The 15277-nt window shown below is 41.2% G+C and overlaps 1 protein-coding gene across 1 annotated transcript in view; it reads right to left on the bottom strand.

The window, feature by feature from the left end:
- Positions 1 to 11475: 11475 nt before the first annotated feature.
- syngr3a (synaptogyrin 3a) overlaps positions 11476 to 15277 on the bottom strand; it is an 81970-nt gene continuing 78168 nt past the window's right edge. Inside the window, exon 4 of the mRNA XM_043711328.1 lies at positions 11476 to 14704. Within this exon, the coding sequence (XP_043567263.1) occupies positions 14513 to 14704 (192 nt within the window). The 3' untranslated portion in view covers positions 11476 to 14512. The remainder of the gene's footprint in view (positions 14705 to 15277) is intronic.

Genomic DNA, 15277 nt, shown 5'->3' with positions numbered 1-15277 from the left:
CACACACACACACACACACACACACTGGTCTGGGTACATGTCAAGTGCCATCTCAGGGTAATCCAGGAAAATCTACCCAGTGTGGTGGTCCCAGCTATAGGAGTCAATTCCTCACATTAACAGGTTCATATTCATCAGTTGCAATAAACCAAAACAAACTGAGCAACAGCAGAGGGAGATGGTTTGGATCTGAAAGCCCTATTGACGAACTAGTACAGGCACGGTTGTTTCCATCTTGTACAATTCTCTGCTTCATTTTCAGTGTTGTTCCCACTGATGAGAGCTGATTTGGGAAAAGCCTCACAAGACAATTCCAATTTTTCTAATTATTTTAGTCAGGCTGCCAGAATTGCTGCGACCATTCTCTCCAACTACCTTCTGGGAATTTTTATCTTCATTTTGCAAGTGGCTCAAATCCCACTTTCGAGAAGCATAGGGAGCAGTTCAAAAGCTGGAATCCAGAATTAGAAGCCGCCATCTGTAAAATGATGCTAAAGGTTGTCGAATTTTCATGTAAGTCTAACTAATGTCCTCCAAGGAAGGAAGTCCACCATCGTCACTAATTTCCATGTGACTCCAATCCCACACTGATCTGGAGAGACTGGATTGGTCAGGCCTATGTTTACCTGAGCTTAACAGAATATTCACAGAATCCTATTAAATCTTAACTGGACTAGACAGGGTAAACACAGGAGGGAGGTTCCTGATGACCGAGGAGTCCATACCCAGGGGTCACAGTATACACCAGCAAGATGTGCCATTATGTTGCAGCTGGACAGTACATTGGTGAGGCCAGTTTTGGAATATTGCATGCAATTCTGGTCTCCTTCCTATGGAAGGATGCTGCAAAACTTGAATGGGTCCAGAAAGGACTTGCAAGGGTGATGCCAGGGTTGGAGGGTTTGAGCATTGGGAGAGGCTTGATAGGGTGAGGCTATTTTCCCCGGAGCATCATAGGCTGAGGGGTGACCTTATAGAGGTTTATAAGATCATGAGGGGCATAGATAGGGTAAAGAGACAAGGTCTTTTCCCTGGGGTGGGGTGGGGAGTGCAGAACTAGAGGGCATAAGATTAGGATGAGAGGGGAAGGATAACTAAGGGACAACTTTTTCATGCAGAGGGTGGTGCGTGTATGGAATAAGCTGCCAGAGGAAGTGATGGAGGCTAGCACAATTACAGCATTTAAAAGGCATACGAATAGGAAGGGTTTAGAGGGATATGGGCCAAGTGCTGGCAAATGGGACTAGGTTAGATTAGGATATCTGGTTGGCATAGACAAGTTGGACCGAAGGGTCTGTTTCCGTGCTGTATATCTCTCTGACTTTATTTGGACTGAGATGAGAATTGTCATCACCTAAAGAGTGCAGAGCCAGTGGAATTCTCTGCCACAGAAAGCAGTTGAGGCCAAACTGTTTTCAAGAAGGTGATAGAATTCATTCTTAGGGCGAGAGGAGAAAGTTGGAACAGGGGACTGAGTTGGACAATCAGCCGTGATCACATTGAATGGTGGAGTAGGCTCGTAGGGCTGAATGGCCTACTCCTGCTCCTATTTCTATGTTTCAATGGTTGAGCGTTAACGTCCCCTGGAATGGATGGTGAGCCACTCTGTTGGGTTGAATCATTACAAGTGGACACAGCAGGAAGGCTTCATTATGAAGGTACAGCATGACCTTGTCAGGATAATGCAGGACGAAAGAGAAATGTCAAGGTAACACCTACACCCACAGAATGTATTAAAAAAGCATGGCTCATGAAGCCATTTTTCACCTTTACGAATTGCATGTCTCTCACTGATGCTTAATAGTTTTACTCCATAATACATGCATTGTGGCTAATCTTAGCTGCTGGCTCACTCTCAACTGAAGCAGCAATAGTCTGTGATATTTTTGACAAAAGTGTTACATCTTAAACTGGAATTGGATTTATGAGTGAGTGTGTGTGTGTATGTGACAGACTATGCTCCAGCACTTGTTGAATTACTTAGAAAGAAGCTGAGTAATGTTCAAATTGCAGGCCTAAAATTATTCTCAAAATGAACAAGCCCTGATTTTATTACCTTTCATTTTAATTGGTTACATTTTTCTCTCATGACTGGATCATTTAGTAAGTTTGTCAGGATCCCTGTATGCTGCTCTTGAATTCAGTCATTTTCCAATTCATGTTTGAGGAGACTTTCAACGAAAAAGTACTTTTCCTACACTGTAGAATCCCATTGAATCTACACAGACCCTCTGAAGAACAGCCCACTCAGACTCATCCCCTACCCTCTCAGCCTGCATTTCCCATGGCTAACCCACCTAGCCTGCACATCCCTGAACACTATGGGCAAGTTAGCATGGCCAATCCATCCTGACCTGCACATCTTTGGGCTGTGGGAGGAAACCAGAGCACCTGGAGGAAACTCACACAGACACGGGGAGAATGTGCAAACTTTACACACAGTCCCCTGAGAGTGGAATCAAACCTGGGTCCCTGGCACTGTGAGGCAGCAGTGCTAACAACCGAGCCACGGTGCCACCATTAAAAATATAAATAGATATTCTTTCAATCCTGTTTTTTACAACATGAGGATAGGAACAACCCATCATTTCATTCTCTGAGTTACAAATGCTGACATGATTCCTCCTATTGGTGTGCATCACTCAATCTTCATTCATTGGATATTCATTCCTTTGACTCTGGCTTGGAGCATGAGGAGGTTTGTGTGAAGAACAGATTTACTTTCTTCAGGGACACAGGGCGATGGTTGGGGATACATGAGGGAACGGAGGGAGGGTAATCCTCCATACGATGACATGGCCGAAGAAGTGGAGGCTAAGTGGCAAGGCACATATAGCAAGTAATTCAGTCACGGGAAGTCAATGTGAATTCAGGTCACAGTGAACTAATTAAAGGAGATAAGTCTTTTTTTTAATGGGACCCTTGTTATATGCAGGGCCCATTATCTCAAGCCTGTGTTTATAAGTGAGATTGCATTAGTTCAGAGATGGTGCTGTTTGTGTTGGTTTCACTCCAGCAATATTGTGCGTAAAGCCATCGAATCACAGGGTCATAGAGATCTCAAGCACAGAGAAAGGCCTTTTAGTTCATTGTGTCTGTGTGGCTCAAAAACGACGACTTAATCATTCTAATCCCTCTTTCCAGCATTTGGCTGACAGCCTTCTATGCTTTGGCATCGCAAGTCCTGTCTAAGTATTCTTCAATGTTATCAGGGTTTCTGCCTCACCCACACTTACAGGCAGCCCATCCCAGATTCCCACTATCCTCTGGCTAAAAATGTTTATCCTCACATCTCCTCTACACCTCTTTCCCCTTACCTTAAACCTATCTCGCCTGGTCATTGATCCGTCCATCATAGGGAATAGTTTCTTCCTATCTACCCTACTTATGCTCCTCATAATTTTATTCATCACAATCACGTTCCCTCTCAATCTCCGCTACTCTAAGGAAAATAACCCCAGTCTATCCAATCTCTCTTCATAACTGAAACTCTCCAGCCCAGGCAGCATTCTAGGAAATCTCCTTTGCACCCTTTCCCATTATTATCGCTTCCCTCCTATAATGTGGATTCCAGAACTGCACATGATACTCCAACAGTGGCCTAACCAATGGCTATATGCATCTTTGTCAATCTGCTCCAAAATGAACGAACAGAGTAAAATCAACCAAATAATTAAAATCCTGCCTTTACATTATTTTAAAGGGCTGAGTTTGTAGTGTGGGAATGGGGAAGCAAACTTACATAATGCGAGGTTTGGAATCTATCTTAATCTGCCTATAGTCTACCTTATAGCTCTGTTATAATAGAAAAGTGGGGACCCATGTTAAGACACAGCTTGGAGCATTCAGCAAGCTAGGCATGGAGTGGGGGAGTGTTAGGGGATAAGGTTTTCAAAGGACAGATGGGAGGAGTGGAAGGCAGTTCAGGGGCTTGAATGTTGAGGAGGAACTGGGTCAATGGGCTGTTGGGGTTGGGGTGGGGAGCAGAAGTGGGGTGGAGGGGAGATGCAGGTGGAAGAGATCTGGCAAACTATGAAGGCAGGCAGCTCCCACCTGTTCTGGCAGGCCGAGGAATGATCCATAATGCCGTTTTGTGCCAAGATAGGGTTTTGGGAATGAGGTTGGGAAGGGGTTTCGGTGAGAGGGGAAAAGAACAGAGCAGAGGGCACTGCAGCTTGATTAGGAGGAACTGGAGGAGTTTTGCTGTCTGATTAATGGGTATCTAGATAAGTGGAAGGAGACGTGATGGACTAACTCCAAGGAAGCAAAGCATATTAGGGAATCTTGGGGAACTGGGAACGAAACTGGGAGACAAAGTCATTAGTCCTCAGAATGAGAGCCAGGTTGAGACAGAGGGAAAGCAGTATTTCTATAAAGAAGGTAAACAGCTGCCATTTAATGAGTGTAAGTGAAGTTGGAAGGGGAGATGAGAAGGAGATAGCACGAGTATGCATACACATGGCATCAGTGAGGCTGAAAATATATTGCATTTTCTGCAGTTTGTGCAGTCTGTAACTAGAATGAGATTGGCTCAGTTGGCATCATTAAGCTATAACGGCACGGTGGCACAGTGGTTAGCACTGCTGCCTCGCAGCGCCAGAGACCCGGGTTCAATTCCCGCCTCAGGCGACTGACTGTGTGGAGTTTGCACGTTCTCCCCGTGTCTGCGTGGGTTTCCTCCGGGCACTCCGGTTTCCTCCCAAAATCCAAAGATGTGCATGTCAGGTGAATTGGCTATGCTAAATTGCCCGTAGTGTTAGGTAAGGGGCAAATGTAGGGGTATGGGTGGGTTGCGCTTCGGCGGGTCGCGCTTCGGCAGGTCGGTGTGGACTTGTTAGGCCGAAGGGCCTGTTTCCACACTGTAATGTAATCTAATAACGTTCTCCAGGGCTTATGTACAACAATCAAGGTTAGCAATTGCATGGAGTACTGTGGCAGTGTTGCACATTGAGGTAAGGTGTCATCTTCCATGTGAGACATTGAATCAAGGTCCCACCTACTTGGATGGGTCAAAAAGATCTCATGGCCCTATTTCAAACCCTACCCACCCAACAAAGGACCCATTCACTCCTACTCTATTTTCCAACTACTACCACTGACTTGTGGAACAACCCCAGTCAGAACCAACACTGGCACTTGCCACTTGTAAACTTGGACATTGGAACTTTTCTTAATGTACTTTAGGAAGAGTATCCATGAGAACAAAGAACAGGCACTGGCCAATTTTTTAGTTTATTGTATAAATGATGCTGTTCGAGCAATGGGACAGCTTTAAAAGATCTAGTCAAAAATTAAAATACATTTTTAATATCTATAATTTGCTCTACTCTGCAGTCATGAATGAGGTCAGGTACCTCTGTAATGTATAACCGTTAATACTGGAAGCTGTATAGTTATGAATACCAACTTTTTCAACTGGCTGAGATATATTATCAAAAATTCTGATTGTTGAATAAATTTCATGTGAAGTTAGCCTCAGAAAAATGTTTACATTGTTAATGAATAGTAACAAAGTCAATCATTTTCAAATTGGAAAGATGGTTAATTCACATAAATGCCTAGTTATTTAAATGACAATTTGGGATGTGTTTTGCAGCACTTGATGGCATCACGAAGAGTTTATGGAATAAATCAGAATCCAGAAACACTGGGTGTTTTTCTTTTTCAACAATGTATACTAGTTTCTTAAAAAAACTACCTTGTATAGTGTTGGTTCATCAATTGGACCTTAGCAAAGAGTTTAGTAAAATCATAAACAATTGTATAGCAGAGGATGTGATTTGCAATATTTTACAATATTCTCAAATGCAGAATGTATATGACTGAGATCTTAATGCAATATTATCTAAATTTTAAACTCGAACAAACTCCATAGCTGGACTTGCGTTTAGCTGCTCTCAATGTCGTCCAGCATTTACAATCAATTCAGCTGACCTTCACCAGATATAACTATGACAACTAGACCTATCTACCCACATGGACAGAGTACATTAACTAGAATTTCTGTCCCCTCTGATTTTGACCAATAAAAGACGTGTGGTGATACGATGGCAAAATTAACTTAAGCTTCATTGGTAATATACTTCCTGTCGGCGTGTCTGGTGTAAGTACGAGGTGTTCAGTGGTTGCAATTCAACGGGTATGGACAAAAAAAAAAAAACTTTGCTTCAACTCTCCTTCAACATTGTAAGATCATAAGACATAGGAACAGAAATAACCCATCAAGCCTGTTCTTCCATTCACTGAGATCATGGCTGATCTGATTAATCCCCAACTCCACTTTCCTGTTTTTCCCCACAATTTTTGATTGCCTTACTGATTAAAAATCCATCTCAGCCTTCAATGCACTGAATGACCCTGCCTGTACAGCCCTCTGTGATAAAGAATACACAGATTCACTATGATCTGAGAGAAGAAATTACCCATTTCTGTCTTAAATGTGTGACCCCTTAATCTGAAATCGTTCCCTCTGGTCAGAGACTCACCCACAAGGGGAAACAACCCTTGACTGCTACACTGACTCACATTTTCCTATGTTAGACTAATATGAACAAAAGAAGACTGAAAATTCACTTTCAGTGGTGAATAAGGTGGTGAATAGCTGTCAAGAAGGAAGTGGTAATGGTGCAGTGTCTTTTCTGGGTTCACAGGAAGATGTTTGATACCAATGTGACTGCTGCTTGTAGCTGAGTAGCTATCTGATACTTGCTGTTCAGGGTCACAAGTGAAAAGGCAAGTTTTAAGTAACAGAGACAGGGCAATGCTGAAGGGGCATTGAGATATCCCCCTGCAGGGATTTTTCTATCTTGTTTCATCGTTTAACACATATGGAAATGTAACTGTACAAATGGAGGTCCAGTGTGTGCACCTGCCACAGACTCAGTCTCGTACCTAGCTGCAGCTGGAACACAATGTGAGGTCATGTGAGAGTTGAGTTTTACCCAGAGCAGAATCAGCAAAGCACAACCGACAAACCCTGGGGGAGTTTGCGCACGTGAAACCACAGTAAGTGCAAAGGGAGGCAGTGCTCGAAGGAACTAAACTCAGTATCAAGGGTAAGTATTGAGGTAAGATTCTAAGATAAATAAATAAAACAATTACAGAGGAATCTTGATTAACCGGCATTCGATTATCTGAATATTGGATTATCTGGCAAGATCGCAAGGTCCCGATTCTCAGCTAAACTATGTTAATCGGCGTTTGATTATCCGGAATTCGATTAACCGAACCAAATACTCCCCCGCCCATGTCCTTTGGATAATTGAGATTCCTCTGTAAAATACATTTTGTAAGGTTGAAGATTGCAGGTAAATAAAAAGTTTTATTCACTCTATATTTGAGTTTTTAACCAGAAAGGAAAGAGGGTGGGATAATTGATGAATAGCTAGTGAGGTCTTGTATGGAAGAGGCCATTTGTCCCATCCAGTCTGCACCCAACTGTCCAAAGAGGGTTCCACCCTACCAGGCTGAACCAATGGCTGGCAGTCAGATAAGGGGCCAAATAGTCTCCTTCTGTGTTACTTTTGGATTTTAAGGAAGAGCAGGCCATTGCCCTTGAGCCTGATAGTTACACACAATTCCAACCGTCCTGTCATTGATCTCAGCACGGCCTTCGGGAAACTAGAACCACATGGATTTCTGAGTTAGAATAACAATCTGAAATGGACATGATCCCAACTGTGTTCCAAGCCAGACTACGGAGGTAAAACATGAAAGAGGTACAATTAAAAAAAGGAAGCCAACATCCGTAATTCATGTGCACTGACACATCTTTACTGAGAATTTATTGTACACCAGCACAAGGTTACTGATCATCACAATAACAGAACATTGTTCTTTAAGAACAAGTAAACAAAGATGTAAATACAATAGATTCACTTTTAAATTTTTTATACTTTTTTTCCATACACTCATTTTGTACATTATTTTAACACAGTATAAACATCACTGTTACTGTACCATACTTTATGACTGTGATCTTCAGTGAAGAGGGATTTACCACAAAGTGCACTGGTCTGCCTCATTGGAATCTCTTTCAGGTTTTAATTATTTACCTCTTTCTCATGAATGAAACAACCCATTTGGTTACATTTCTTCTTAAACAAAAAGACTAAGTTATGTTTTCTTACACTGAATTCCCAGTCGGAATATTCATTGTGGAGTTTCAATGGACTTTCAATTGATTGGGTAGTGCAACACCAAAATTGCGACTTCAGCTTAATCATTTCGAAATGGAAACCCCTATTTCTGAGGAAACAATTAAAATTAAGAAGAAAATACAAGAGTGGTCCAATACAAGTCAAACCACAAAGTTGTTTGTGACAATATGACCATTTTGTATATCATCGCTACGGTGCAGGGACATAAAACAAAAGATGACAAAGGTTTTACCTGTCCATAGGCAATCACGTATATAAAATATCGACAAATGCATGAGTTTGGCAACTAGTCATTTGTGGCCTTCATCAGCCAGCTACACAAGTAACAGAAAGTTCAGAAAATGCAATACAAAAACACACTGCACCTATAAAAGCACAACTCTACAAGCAAGAGGTCATCAAGGGTTTTAAAAACAAAAGTTTTGGAATTAACTAATAAATACTTGCTCACCCATCTCGCCAAAGACAAGACTCTATCCTTGAGATAACAGACAGTGGAATTTGACCAACAAGAATCAATTCACTATAACAAATGCTTTCATGTCAATGTTCACTCAAAGACAATTCTTGGTGCACTTTTTTTTGGCACTATGGTAAACTGCATACAGAAACTTAATGGCCAACTGATGAAACTTTAAGTAGCTATCAAGAACTTTCACTTATAGAGCACTTAAATGTTCAGAGGTGCTTTGCAGAGTAGAACAGGGGAAAAAAGCATTGGGCTGTAAGAGTAAAGAAATGGAAGTGACTCAAGGCATCCAGGAGCTCAATTTTGAGAGGTGTCATCCTAAAGTGACAAACTGGAGGATTTTAGAGAGCGTTTCAAAGTTTAGACAGCTGTCACTGACACTGCAGCAGGGGAAAGGTGAAAGTGCACAGAATGTCAGAACTGAAAATAGCAATGGAAGACGTTACAGGGACACAGTGAAATTAGATTGTCAGGCAGATATTTGAAAACAAGAAATTTGAATTCAATGCATATGCGGACGGTGGGGAGGGGGGAAGCTCAATTCACCTTCACAGTGAATCAACTTAACAGTGACTCAGTGAATCTCCCCGAACATGATCCAATCATGTTCATTCTCAAGCAAACCAACTTCAGGATGCCAAATGGCGTGTCAGTTGTTGCTGCTGGAGTGCACTAGGAAATGATGGTGTAAGTGAGTTACATCGGTACCACTGCTGCATCATAATTTCCTGGGACATTTGCAATAACCTACATGCAAAATAGCGAGAATGGCCTTGTCGTGTTATTGCTGGATTGTTAATCCAGGTAACGTTCCAGGCACCCGTGTTCAAATCCTGGCATGGTGGAACTTGAATTCAATAAAAACAAATCTGGAATTAAAGAGTCTAATGATGACCATGAATCCATTGTTGATTGTTGGAAAAACCCATCTGGTTCACTAATGCCCTTTGAAACTGCCATCCTTACCTGGTCTGGGCCTATATGTGACTCTATACCCACAGCAATGTGGTTGACTTTTAAATGCCCTCTAGACAACCAGGGATGGACAATGAATGCTGGATTGGCCAGTAAAGTCCTCACCCTTTTATGATTTTTTTAAAAAGTGACTATTGTAAGGTCCAGTCCCAGTTAAATCAGTGGTGACTGCACTTTTTCTGGCATTGTAACCACTTGAGATGAAAGAAAATTGTGCAGATGAATGCATTCAAATACCTAATTTCAAAGTAATTGATTCAAGTTAATCATAATCCCTGTTCTTCCATGATTTTTGAAAAGAATTCTTAGCTAAAACCCAGTTGGGTTGCCACAGGGATAACCTGAGAAGCACTGATGGTACACAGGAGGAAAAGGGATAAGATGAACTGTCACATATAGATATTTCTGTCCTGTTCAGCTAATATTCCTCTGGAGCAGGTGGGAGCTGAATCCGGAACACCTGGCTCAGAGGTAGGGGACACTACCACTGCATCACAAGAGCCCTTTAAGCTCTGACATATAGGCAAGAGTACTGCAGCTCATCCTGCTCCGCACACAAACATAACTTCATTATTAAAAAAAAACAAACATGGTCTTGACATCAATGGTCTGCAGCACTCCCTTTGTGGAACCTGGTCAAGGCATAGAAGGGATTGTGAAACTTGCTCTGCTCAGATTCTGACCATTTTTGAGAGCAGTCCTTCAAATGGAATGAAGGCCCTTATCTGCTTATGGTGAGGAACTCTAGTTGACATGGCTGTCTGACTATAATCCCATCCAGTGTGGCATTGGAAGTACAGATGGGCTTCAGATGTCACTGAAATATGGGACATAATTCCACACTTTGGACCACTTTTGCCCTCCCATCCCCGAAAAGGGTGAGAGATGCCTAAGTTTGCCACAGTCTGTTTAAAGAGAGACTCTTATTTTGGTCGTTGCTAGTTTCAATGTCTAGATAAGTAAGTTAAAACAAAACTGTGACTTAGAATCGTACTGAAAACTATAGCTGAGTGCCTCCTTGACGTCATTTTCTGTAAGTGATTAAGTGCTCAGATTTAAGATTCAGACATCTGTGAGTCAGATCATGCCCAATATTTAATTCATGCAGATGAGGTAAGTCATTGACTGCTTTCCTTCTGAGGTCCCCGAATTGTCATTACACTCTCTGTAGTATCTCTAAATCAAATTCCAGGGGATTTCAGAATTAAGCTCATAGTAGGATTACTGTGACAACAAACACCATAATTGACAGTCTCATCGACAAACAGCGATATCTACCCAATCAGCTGCTTGTCACATGTGTGAACAAAATAGACCCAAAAGTAAAATCCCACACATATTTGTGCGAGATAATGAAATTAAAGGATAACTACTGTGGCATGATAATAACTACTATTCATCTGAAATCTCACTGTGATGTTAATATGCTACTTTGTTTAAAATAAAACCTTCCAAATTGTTACTGGCACTTTCCAGCTGCAGTCTAAAAATAGTCTCAGAGAGAAGTAGGTTCTATATTGGTTTCTTTGCAAACTTTCCCCCACTTCACAGTCGCTAACATTCTATTTCAATAATCATACTATTTTTGGAGACACCTGTCTCAGAACTCAAAAAATGAATTGCAGTTTCAAGTAACTGCTCTTAGATTCCCTACAGTGTGGAAACAGGCCCTTCAGCCCAACAAGTCCACACCGATCCTCCGAAGAGTAACCCACCCAGACTCATTCCCCTCCATTTACCCCTGACTAATGCACCTAACCTACACATCCCTGAACACTGTGGGCAATTTAGCATGGCCAATCCACCTAGACTGCACATCTTTGGACTGTGGGAGGAAATCAGAGCACCCGTAGGAAACCCACACATACGGTCACCCGAGGTTGGGATCGAACCTGGGCCCCTGGCACGGTGAGGCAGCAGTGTTAACCACTGAGCCACCATGCCTGGTTACTTCAGTCAGGCAGAACTGTGCTCCCACTGAAACGTAAATGGGATTACAGCTAAAGTGTTACATCTTTTCAAATGGGCAACATTAGGAGAGCGGAAGATAGAGATGGAAGGTTTAGCACAGTGGAAGCAGCAACTAGAAACCATGGGTTGATCATTTATTGCAAACTCAATCCACAACATTGCTTTTGTAAAAGATTTTGTCTCTAGGACTTGCCACGTAGGCGCATAGATTCAGATTGGGTCAGGAAACCTGATTGCACAATTACAATAAGGTATAAACACAGTTAAAATATATTCATGTTGAAATTGATAAATATGTGGAATACCTTATCCAGGATGAAAACGGAAGCAAAGGGCAGTAGAAGGCACTGGACAAACATTTCGCATATAACTTTATTCACTCTATTTCCAAGAGTATGGAAATCTGATCTTTGGGAAGGAGAGAAAACTCTCTTCCCTATCCCTTAATCCAAACAAGTGACTAATATGAAAGGGTAAGTCTTAAAGAATTTTTATGCTATTTATGGATTTGGTATGTGTAATGCAAGGCTCTACAAATTCATTTGAATATAGTTGAAGTCAGGTTGAAATCTCCTAGAATATTGCCTAAGATTGCTTTTTAAAAAGAAATTCCCTGTACTTTATTTGCCTTCAGGTCTTGTATTACAGGTGGTGCATTGACTTGCTGTTTCTGATGGGTAGGAGCCATTATGATGAATGTATCAACAACCACAGAAGCCAATGCAGGCAAACCCTGTCCTTAATAATATTTCTGGAAAAAGAATCAAGTTTTAACCACGAGTCATGATTTTCATTACCCTTTACAAAACATTTATACGATCAAAGACTGTTTACTAAGTCTGGCTTTGCTAAAAAAAGGAAAATAAATTGTTTATCAACAAAACAAAGTAGCTGTTTGGCAGTAAAGGAGGCAGGGATTCTGACAGGTACTCTGCAAGCTGGCTAAAAAGGGCTAGGACTGGAAAGCTCCGAGTACAGCTCAGGTTGACAAAGGAACTGGGTGCTTTCTGACAAGTGGACAAGCTATGAATTAGGGTGCGATTGGGTCCATTGAAAAAGAACTGTGGAAATTTACACCATCAGGAATGCTATGTTCTAAAAAAAAAAGGTGGTTTGTAGAAATGTGCCTTACAGCTGATAATCATGCTTGTGACATTCTAAAGTGAAACCTGGTGTATAGTTTCCCTAACCTTTTCTATGTGAGGTACAAAATGCTGTGTAACTGAGAAGCAAATAGTGTTGCATTATTGCAGGGAGTGGGGATGATGCAATTGCTTATGGTTATGCTAAAACATATCTTGTCATATCAGCTGGAGTAAAATTTACCTTCTTATTTAAAGTATAATTTGCCGATGAATTCAAGTGTAATTTGCGTCAGTTCTGAATCATGAACATGTAAAAGCTACAAATGAGTGAAATCTTGTTGTTAATTTCCAGCAGGAATTGCTGGAAAAGCTCAGCAGGTCTGACAGCGTCTGTGGAGAAAAACCAGAGTTAACGTTTCGGACCGAGTGACCTCTTTCTGATTTACAGCATCCGCAGTTCGTTATTTGAGAATTTCTTCAGTTTGGGGTCGGCTGTCATTTGGTCAATTTCTACATTTTGGTTTATGGCTCCCTCACCACAGGGATCATCACAAAATCAAAATTGCACTTTGTTGTTGTTGTTATTGTTGTTGTTCTGGCGTTATTTTGTTATACAAAGCTTTCATGCTGGTGAAAAGGCGCAAGTTCAATTTGTAAGTCGAGACTTACCTGACTGGCAGTATATACACACACATCCCAAAAGGATGACTTGTACATAATTACATTCGGATGTTCCTAGTCAGAAGGGTTCAAGCACATGATGCCATGACTTCTGAATAATTTGGGCGCAGTCGAGGAGGTCTTTAAGACCCTGTCCCTTGGTATGCAGTGAGTTTAACCCTCTGGTTATCCACAAGTTACTCTAAATTTGCTTATGCCCAATTCCATAAAGTAACCTACAATAAGAATGAGATTACTATACAAAAGACACATAATAAACCCTAGATTATACAGCGAGGGGCACTAAGCTTTACTAAAGTCACAACCAATACCACTTTTGAGTAATATGATGTTCATTCGTATCATCAGACATCTGCATTCACGGGTATAAAAGAGTATTTGAAAATATTCCCAATGGTATCGACTGAAACGCTCAGCTGACCTTTTTCAAAGTTCTTCTATTCGTGTTTATATGTTTGTCACCAATGCAATTAAATGGAAGCAGGAACACATTAAATTCACATCCCCACTTAGCTCTGAAGATTAACAAGTTAAAGCTGTATACAGTTACACACAACTAGATAATCTGGTACATGATGTGGAACAGTTAATCATGAGCTCACAGGTACGTCAAATAAATTGAGGAAGGTTTCTAAGAACACTAAATAGATGCTTTGATGTTGGAAGAGGGTGCCTTTCCAACTTGCATACTACAGTTAACACAGGAATGACAATACCACTAATATAGTGAGTACACTGCACTATTAGCTAAAAGAAAGGTTACCTTACACCAGTTTAGCACATGAAAAGCCTAATGATCTTTAACAGCACTTTAGCACTCTTGCAGCTAACCAACCAGTGAACAACACTGCACCACAGATAAAATATCTGTACTCCAGCATCCCTTTTTCATTGGCCCACATAGCTTTCAGTTTAAGTATTATATCTCCAATGCACCTTAATAAAATCCTTCAAGACTATTGAAACATTTTATTTAATCTATGAGAAAATCGCCCACAATCTCTGGCCAAAGAAGTTGAGCTCTCGTCACACACCTTGAACAAAGAGCTTGGAGGAGACACAGAGGCAATGAGATCACATCAGATCAGATGTTTGATAGGCTGGATTAGAAAACTATCTAGGCCAATGTAAGGGACACTGTGCTTTTAAACTTCAAGCAGGACCTTCAGCCTTTAATATGGGGGCATCTGGTATCCCGAGGAGACAGTATCCAGGTTTTCAGCAAAGGGTGGGCTCTGAAAGGTGTCCGCATTCTCAGTTCCGGTGCTGTACGGAGGATGGCCAGTGTCCAACTGATCTTGGGAGAAGAGGGATGAGTCAGCCCCCAGGCGGTACCTCTGCCATGCCTTCAGGGTTAGGCCAGCCTTTAATGAGATTAATTAAAATAAAGACTAAGAAATGCTTGTTAGTGCCCTATAACTAGGACTCAGTAGGTGTAACATTGTAGCATCATGTAGTTAATAAGAAGGGGATGATCCTGTTAGTCAAATCAAGTTGCAGTACATTGTTATTCCACAGGGACTGATTATGTGGAGATTATAGTGTTTGCTAATTCCTTCATGGTTTTGTTTTGGTGCTTTGCATCTGCAAGTAACAATTGTTTGGAAAAATGAATTTGCAATCACAGGCAACAAAGTATAGCCATCACACGACATCAATGCAACAATCCTAATGAAGTTTGCATGACTTTTTAAGCTAAAGTGCAAGAGTTGACCACTTACTTTCATCAACTGTCCTGAAATTTGGTTTCTACACACTGGAAATTGTTGACTATTAACTATTATATTTACATTTCAATTTCATTGATTTATTATTGTGTCAGTGCTTGGCCAACTTTGATTGAAGACATTGATTGCACAATCTAGGGGTGCATGACATGGAACTCAAGATAATTGGATAAGATGTTAAGTATCAATGTCTTAAAGGAAAAGTCAATC

Source organism: Chiloscyllium plagiosum, chromosome 21 (genome assembly GCF_004010195.1).
Source record: "Chiloscyllium plagiosum isolate BGI_BamShark_2017 chromosome 21, ASM401019v2, whole genome shotgun sequence".
Taxonomy (NCBI): domain Eukaryota; kingdom Metazoa; phylum Chordata; class Chondrichthyes; order Orectolobiformes; family Hemiscylliidae; genus Chiloscyllium; species Chiloscyllium plagiosum.
The sequence above is the reverse complement of the archived record's forward strand: the minus strand, read 5'-3'. Positions and strand labels throughout refer to the sequence as shown.